The sequence below is a fragment of the Galeopterus variegatus genome, unplaced genomic scaffold (genome assembly GCF_000696425.1).
Source record: "Galeopterus variegatus unplaced genomic scaffold, G_variegatus-3.0.2 Scaffold6784, whole genome shotgun sequence".
NCBI classification, from domain to species: Eukaryota; Metazoa; Chordata; class Mammalia; order Dermoptera; family Cynocephalidae; genus Galeopterus; species Galeopterus variegatus.
In genome coordinates this window covers 92,382-101,129 of record NW_007732895.1, presented here as the reverse complement: position 1 = coordinate 101,129, position 8,748 = coordinate 92,382, and the positions used below count along the sequence as shown (strand labels likewise).

The 8,748-nt window shown below is 52.5% G+C and overlaps 1 protein-coding gene across 1 annotated transcript in view; it reads left to right on the top strand.

Annotated features, from left to right (window-relative positions):
• The first annotated feature begins 22 nt into the window (after window positions 1-22).
• Window positions 23-8,748, top strand: part of ADA (adenosine deaminase) — a 30,710-nt gene continuing 21,984 nt past the window's right edge. The window contains exon 1 of the mRNA XM_008591248.1: window positions 23-183. Coding sequence (XP_008589470.1) covers window positions 151-183 — 33 coding nt within the window. The 5' untranslated portion in view covers window positions 23-150. The remainder of the gene's footprint in view (window positions 184-8,748) is intronic.

The window sequence follows — 8,748 nt, the reverse complement described above, 5'->3', positions numbered from 1 at the left end:
GAGGCGGCCCCGGGGGCGGGGCCCCCTCGTTAAGAAGAAGGTGGCCCGCCGCTGCCCCTGAGGGCCGCACGGAAGTGGACCGGCCACCAGCCCTGCGGAGACCAGCGACCTTCGGCTGAGCGGGCAGCTCCCGGACGCACCCCGGGCACCATGACCCAGACGCCCGCCTTCGACAAGCCCAAAGTGAGCGCGCGCGGGGGCTCCGGGTCCAGCTCCTGGTCCGTCCCTGGGGACTTAGAGGGGGAACGCGACGGGCGTCCACACCCCGGGAGCGAACAGGGGCTCCTGCAGGCTCTTGCTTCCCTCGGCCTAGGCCTTGGCTTTCCTCCAGGCTGTTTAATGAGGGACAATGAGGCAGGGAGGGTCCAGAGCGCAGAGGCAGGACTCGGAGGCGTCCCTGGCAGGATGCCGGGTTCTGCTTCCAGTCCGGACTTGACCCACTGGGTCTCAGTTTCACCGTCTATCAAATGGGCATCCTAGCACCGCTGGGGCTGAGCAGCTGTGGGAGCCTAGGCAGGGGGCTAGACCTCTCTGAACCTCGGCTGTAAAATGGGACCCCCATAGGTACCTAGAGTTCTGCGCGGACAGAGCGCTCAGTGAGTGGAATCAACTTCACACACCAATGTTGTGATCGTTTTGTGAGCGTCAGGAGCCCAAGTTTGTGGATGCGCCCGTGGGAAGAACTGTAGACATGCCAGAAAGGGGACGGAGGGGCGCAGGGCATCCCTTCCCCACGCTGGGGGCAGAGGAGCTAGATGGGCCCTGGGTCTTGGGTCCTAGCAGGCATCACTCGGGGCCAGACCTCAGCCACTGGCTCCAAAGGATAACCCCCTTTTCTCTCCGCCCACCAGCTGTGGCGTCTTGGGAACTGTGGGGTCAGGGAGAGTCCAGGCCCACATGGCCTGCTTTGGAGCCAGAGATTCTGTCCAGGCAGGGGAGGGGCCCAGGAGCCCACCAGGCAGAGAATCAGCCAATAGGATGTGAGACTGGGTGGTGGGGGTGGGAGGAGTCAGCTGCAATCAGCCTCAACTTACCCCTCTGAGAAATAGGTGTGATGATGGCAGACATCACAGAAGTGTTGGTGAGAATCCAGGGAGTGAGTGTGTGTGTGTGAGAGAGAGAGCCTGCCTGCCTCCCCTCTGAGGAGGCTAAAGCCTGGACCCTGCTACTGACACCCCCACCACAGGGAATTCCTCAGCTACTCCCTGTCAGAAGTTAGGAGTGCGGGGACAAGCCCTCATGATCCCCACCTGTGCCTCCTTCCCATTTTGTCTGGATGCCCCCTGCCCCATCATTAGTGCCTTTTTTCTTTTCACTGGGGAACCACCTTTTCCTGATGTGAATCTTAAGGCAGTAGGCAGAGCCCCTTGCTTGTGAGTGAAATGGGAGTTATGAAGATAACTCACAGGTAGGTTACACTTCCATAAAATGTGGTATATGCACCAACTTGATCCTTGCAATACTTTTACAACAGTCCTGTGAGGGCAGGACTAATATGAGTATTATTATCACCGTTTTTTTGGCCTTACCCAATTCTTTCATCTGATTCAAGTTAGCAGATCAACTCCCCCTTCTGGGCCTTAGTTTCCACACTTTGGGGAATGAGGCACCACCTGCTGGTGTGGGTGCCTGTATGGTTGAGAGTAAAGGTAAGGTGTCGCCTGCCATATATGTGAGATGTGACAAATCTCATTATTTGAGAAGGGAACTTACCTGGGCTAGGAGGAGAAGCAAGCAGTGTGAATCTCAGAACCACTGTGACTAGAGCTAGTTCCATGCCTTTCCAGGGGTAGGACAGATAATTATAACTTTCATTATTACTAGTTGAAGCTCATCAGATGTTGATTGTTCTGTGCCAGGCACCATTATAAGCATGTCACCTACATTAATTCATTTGACCCTGGCAATGACCCTCTAAGGTAGCTAATGTCATCCCCATTTTATACATGAAGAAACAGGCACAGAGAGGTTAAGTAGGTCCAAGATCACATAGCTAGCAAGTGGCCAAGTTGGGGTTTGAGCCCAGGAGAGGCTGGCTTCAAAATCCCATGCCCCTAATCATCTTTCTTGAGCTATCTGTGCGGAAGCCTTTGGGAATGGAGGTGCCAGTGTCCCAGGTATAGGCCTCCCCGGGACAGGAGCTGTTTCTGGGTCCCTGAGCTTCTCATACCTACCACAAGCTGAGGCCCTGGACCCAGCCAGCTTTAAGAAGGCAGAGCAGGGCAGTATTTTTCAAACTTCAATGTGCACTCAGGTCTCCTGTATTTTAATGTTCAGACTCTGATTCAGGAGGTCTGGTTGGGGCCTGAGATGCTGCACTTATAACAAGCTCCCAGGCGATGCCGGTGCTGCTGGTCCACAGACACACTTTGAGTAGCAAGGCCCTAGCGGCTGCCTACCTGGTGTGATTGTGTCATTTCAACAAACGCTTCCTGAGCACCTGCTGGGCACTGAAGGGGGTAAAAAAAAGGGGGGAGCAGAGGGGTGTCTATGTCCATACGAGACGGGGCTGGAAAATCCCGTGGCACTCAGGCATTCTGTGTCCTAGAGGGCAATGCAGATCACGTGCCTGTTGGATCATGTGCCTGTTGTTGTAATAATAATAACAATGGCTGTCCTTTGAGAAGTGGGTACCAGGCGCCTCCAGGGATTTATCTCACAGAATCCTCTGGATGACTAACAGGACAGATGTCTTCATCCCCATTTACAGATGAAGAAACTCAGGCTTAGAGAGGTAAAGGGACTTGCAAAGGGAAGTCTGAGAGCATTGAAGTTGTGGACTGGTGAGTGAACCGGCCCAGGTTGTAACAGCAGTTTCTAAACTGTCCCTTCCAGGTGCAGAGGGGAGGTGGAGCTTTTTCTTTCTCATATTTGAATGTTTATTCCGTACCAGGTGCTGTTCTAACTGTTTAACGTATCTTGACTCATTTATTGCTCCCAGCTGCCCTCTGAGGTAGGTTTTATTATCTTCATTTAAGTATGAGGAAACTGAAACTCAGAGAGGGGAAGGAACTTCCCGGAAAGCAGCCGGAAAGCAGCAAGTACAAGTCTAGCACAGGTTTACTTGAAACTGAAGTAGATGCTGTCAACTTTTTTGCTAATTTGCCATTTCCACTTTGTGCAAAAAAAGGGGTGGGGGTGTAGTTAGAATCAGGGTGGCAAGGTGGGCCAGTGTATGGCCTTCAGCTTCAGAAAGATGGGGGTTGAATCCCCACCTCACCACTTAGCAGCTATGAGGCCTCGGGTAGACAACTCCTGAACCTCAGCTTCCTCCTCTGTAAAATGGGACAATAAAACCAACATCATGGCATTCTTCGGGGAAACCGATTTGCTGACTGCTTCTTGTGGAGCACCTGGCTGCACCAGCAGGCCCTTGGTGGGCATATCCTTCCTGGGGACTGCAGTGGGGGCTGCGGTGGACTCTGGGAACCTCCCCATCTGCAGCATCTCTCTAGCTTCTTGTCTGCCTGGCACAAAGCCCACCAGCTGCACTTCTTTGGGCTTTCAGTGCCTTTCAGTTACCAGAGCCACCTGTTAAAAGAGAAATGTTCCTGGGAAGAGTCTGCCTTACCCATTTTGACTCACATGGCAGTTGGGAGTGGGGAGGGGGTGAAGGAGATTGGGTTTCATTGAAGACTTTTGTTTGACAAAACAGGAAGCAAGGACCAGGGAGGGGAAGTGGTCACACAGTGAGGTGGGGGAGGCCAGGCAGCCTCTGGATTCCATAGCCAACCTCAGGGCAGGCTTGGCTTGGGTGGGAGGTGGCCCTGTGAGCTGGTAGAGACTTGTCCACCTTCCCAGGTGTCCTGAGAAGGTCCCTATGGTGCCCCTGGGGTGGGGGAAGGTAGAACTGTGGTCTGGCTTTGGCAGGGGGAAGAGCAGGCCAGGGGAGCCCAAAGTGAGGTTTGAATCTACATTTGCCCAAGGTATTAGGGGCAGGCTCGCCCTCACCCCTTAGTGTTCTGAGGCCCCAGCGTGGCCGTGTATGTGTGTGTGTCGGGGGGATGTGTGTCTGGTGACCAGGGAGGCAGAATGGCCAAGGAATTTTAACTTGGGCACTAGCTGGGGCCAGGCTGCCTGGATCCGAGTTCTGATCTTCCACTTTCCAGATGGGGGAGCTTGAATGAGTTACTTAACTTCACCGTGCCTCAGTTTCCCCTCTGTGAAATGGGAATTATACATGTACCCATCTCCCAAACACCAAGCACAGGCCTGGCTCAGAGCAGGCACAGCAGTCATAGTTGCTGTTGATCTGCGTGATCATCCTCATGGTTATTAATCATGCTGTTCAGACTTTATCATCATTCTCTCAGCACCTCGCTATGCAGGATGAAGCGGGTGTGAGGCAGCACTTAAGACTTTTGGCTTTAGAATCAGACAGCTTCCCAGCTGTGGTACTCATTAGTCTGGGACACTCACTAGTCTCTTGTGACCTAAGGCAAATTCCTTAATCTCTCTGATCCTCAGTCTGCACACCTATAAAATGGAGATGACTGTGCTGAGGTCCTAAGCTGTGCCCACACCTTGCCTTCCCTAAAACCTCCCGGGAAGCCACTGAGAGCTCAGTCAGTCCCAGAGTCAGCAGGAATCGCTGAGGGCTTCCTGGAGGAGGTGGGCCTGAAATGGTTTGTCAGCCCAGGGTTGCTCCATCTCCTGACTTTACCCTGAAAGTCGGGTGGGTCATGGTGGGCACCATCCGGCTCATTGCCAAGAGCAGGGCTAGGAAGTGGGGATGTGCGGCTAGCAGTGCGCACCTATGGGTCATCCAGGTTCTGGCCATTGTGCTCAGGTTCTGGGGCTGGTCAGGAATCCCCCAGCTACTTGGCCCCTGTCTGGGTTCTCTGCCAGGCCTAAGGAGGGGGAGAGGCCAGGCCCTTCCTTACAACAGGGAGAGGACCCAGCAATGCTATCACCTGACAAGGAGAGGTGAAAATGATCACTCGGTCACTCAGCACTTACAGAGCACTTTTTGCCATGACAGGTGCTGTGCTAGGCACTGAGGGTACAACATGAAGACACAGACAAGGCCCCTGCTCCCAGGAAACTACTATTGGGAGAGACAGACAAGTTAAATAAATGAACAAAAAATGTCAGTGGGAAGAAAAAACAGAGTGATGTGTTTGGGGGCCTGGTGAGCCCTAGGGAGAAGTGGTCTGATTTGGGTCTGCCCTGGAGGTAGACAGCCCCGCTCACCTTCCTCTCAACAGTTGTGAGCATGAGTCAGATCTGGGAGTATATGGCCCAGGAGTCCAAGACCTGGGTCTTCGTCCTGGCTCTGTCACCGGCATACCCTGTGACCTTGGTCAAGTGAACACACCTCCCTGGGACTCACTCGTCTGTCTGGCATCTCTTGAGAGCAAAGACTTACTCAGTGCCTCCACAGTGCCTGGCTCATAGTAGGGGCTTAGGAAATATTTGTTGGTTACTGAGGATGCTTTCTGTTCAGATTAGCTCTGGGAGGATTTCCTGTTGTTCTGGCGGATGTTGGGCCAGCTGTGTCAGCTTTGCAGAGAGCAAGTGCAGTGGGAGGGGGTGTGAGAATCTTCACCAGGGAGGAGGTATGGCCTGTGGACAGGACTTGGAAGCCGAAGGATTTGGGTTCCCATATAGCTCTGCCACCATTTATCTATAAGCCTGGGTAGGTCACCGAGCTTCTCTGACTAGTTTGGCAAGTCTGTTTCCCCATCCACAACATGGGCTAATGTGAACCTTGCCTAGGGGGTAAGATTAAATGAGATAAAGGGTCTGATAACAGCAGGTAGCTGCTATCATTATTGTTATTATTATTGTTGTGTTATTCACGTCTGAGGCTAGGCCCACAGAGGCAGTACATAATAGTGGTTAGGAGTTTAAGAATCAGACCAGGGTTCAAATTCTTGCTCTATCACCGACTGACTCTGTGTCTTTGGATACTTCTTCGAGCCTCAGTTTCCTCATCTGTAAAATGGGAGTGAAGTCCCTACCTTACTGGTTTTAAGGGTGAAACTAGATAATGCACGTAGATGGCCTAGCAGATAGTAGGTGTTAGAGGCCACTGGTGTTCCTCTTCCCTGAATGGGGCTGGAAGAACAGGTCCCCACCCCAGTCTCCCAGGTGGCACCCCACTGTCATCTGGAATAGGCTGACAGACTTCCCCATGGGTCGTTGCCATTTTCTGGAAGTTCAGTAGGAGGCCTGCCTGAGCTTGGGCGGCCTGTGGAGGTGGCCCCTGCCTCTGCTCCTGAGATGTGTCTGGGCAGCTTCGCAGGCAGACATGAGAAGGGATGAGATCTGCAGGGCCTGGGGGCAGGCTGGCTCTCTTTCCCTTCCCCATAGGTGCCCCTGCCTCCTGCCCACTCTCTGAGACCCTCCTTGCGTGCCCTGCTACGCTGTTGGGCTCATGCTTACTGAGCACCTGCTGTGCCTGATGCTGCCACAGTACTTCCCATGAGTCCCTCTCCCACAGCTTTGCTCTCTGTCTTCTTTACTAGCTTCCCTCTAACCTGCTCTCTACACAGCATCCAGGAAAAGCTGTTTAAAAGTGACTTCAGTGGGAAACCCTTCACTGTGGCCTCTGGGATCTCCCTGCCCCTTTCCCTTCTCTCTGTCCTCATGTCCTGCCACTAACCTCATTCTGTACCCTCCAGCCAACTCCCTGCCTGCTTTCTGAGTCTGACCCTTAACACATGAAGTTCCCTCTGCCTTCTCTCCTTCCTTCTTTCTTCTCCCTGGCTAACTTTTCCTCCATTTCTCCTCCTTGAAGTGATGTTTCCTGGATACACTTTCTAAAATGCCTCCCCTCCCCGCCCCATGTGTGTTTTATCTCATAGCGCTTGGTTCAGTTTCTCATCACAGTTTGTAATGCGTGTTTGCTCGTGGTCAGGCAGGAGAGGCTGCGGTGTGCTGCGGTAACAAACATGCCTCAGATTTGAGGGCCCTAAAACAACTGAGGTATACCTCATTCTTGCTCCCACTACTTGTCCATCAGGGGTCTCCAGTGGGACCACAGCAGATGGGGCCCTTCCTATCCTGAACATTGCCAGTTGTGTGCCAGAGGGAAGAGACACCTTGGGGGGGAGGGTCTTGCATTGGCACTTTAATGCATTTGCCAGAAGTAGCCACGCACACACCCAGCCCCACCCCTGGGGCAAACAACATCAGGGACCACCTCTCTGATTCACTGCCTGAACTTCCTGTTCTCAGAGGGTCCAAGGCCAGGACTGGTTTACCTTAATCCCCCTCCTGCCTTCTCAGTCACCTCCTCCAACTCCTCTCTCAATTTTAGTCCTCCCCACATGTTTAAATGTGCCCAAGGCATTCCCACCTTCAAAAGAGACAAGATTATCTCTTGATCCACATTCACCTCCTGCCCCTCCCACACTGTTTATTCCCTTTCAGGGGCAAAATTCTTGAAAGAGTAGTCTAAACGTTCTCCATTTTCTTACCTCCACTCATTTCTTACCTTCTTCCAGCATGGATTTTGCCCCACCTCAGGCCACTGAAATGGTTCCTCTGGGGAAATGGTTTTCAGCCTTGGCTGCATGTTTTTTTTTTGGTGGGGGGAGGGCGGGAATTAAAAAAATACCCAGGCCTGAGCCTACCAGGATTGTGATTTAATTGATCTGGGGTAGGACCCAGACGTTAGTAACTTTCCAAAGCTTCCCCCATGCTCTTGAGCAGCCAGGGTTGAGAGCCACCCCCCCAAGGTCCCCAGTGCCTGTGTTCTTAGCCCAAGGGACGTGTTTCTCTCTCCTACCCTTGACCTCTAACAGGGCCTGACTGTGTGAGCGTCCTGTGGCTGCTGTAGCAAGTTATCACACACTAGGTGGCTTCAAATAACAGAATGTATTCCCTTGCAATTCTGGACCAGAAGTCTAAACTCAAGATGTTGATAAGGCTGCATCCCGTCTGAAGGCTCTAGGGGGAATTCCATGTGTCTTCCAGCTTCTGGTGGTTCCAGGCATTTCCTGGCTTGTGGCCAGGTCACTCCAATCTCTGTCTTCGTAGTGACGCTGCTGCTTCCTGTTATGTGTGTATTTTTCAAAACTCTCTTGTCCTCTCTCTTATAAGGACACGTGACTGCATGTAGGGCCCACCCAAATAACCCAGGATAAACTCTTCCTCTCAAGATTTTTCATAATCACATCTTTTTCCATATAAGGTCATATTTACAGGGTCTGGGGATTAGGATGCAGACAGCTTTTGGAGGGCACTGTTCAGCCCACTCTGCTGACCCAGTGGCCGCTGCTCCTCCCTGCCGGCTGATGTCCCAGCCCTCTGCACAGCACACACTCTGAGCCCCCCACCTCTGGCCCCTCTTCTCCAGGCTCAGCCCTCTCTGTGAAGCTGCTGCATTGCTGATGCTGGCCCAGGCTGCATCCCAGGCCCTTTCCTCACCTCCATGGCGTCCTCTGCCTAGGTGGGCTCATTCTAGACCTCGGCTTCCATTACCATCTCTATTCTTCCTTACATCTCCAGACCAGGCCTCTCAGGGGAGCCCCAGACCCTCCTATCCCATTGGCCCTGTCCATTTATATTTGGATGTTTCAAAGATGTCTCCAGTTTAACACAACTGAGACCAAACCAATTTCTTTTTTTTTTTTTTTTTTATTTTGTCAATATACACTGTATATGATTATTATGGCCCGTCACCGACACCTCCCTCCCTCCTCCCTCTCTCCCCTCCCCCCCAAGAATGTCCTTTCCGTTTGCTTGTTGTAACAACTTCATAAAAGTATAGTTGTTATATCTTCTTCCCCACCCCACCCC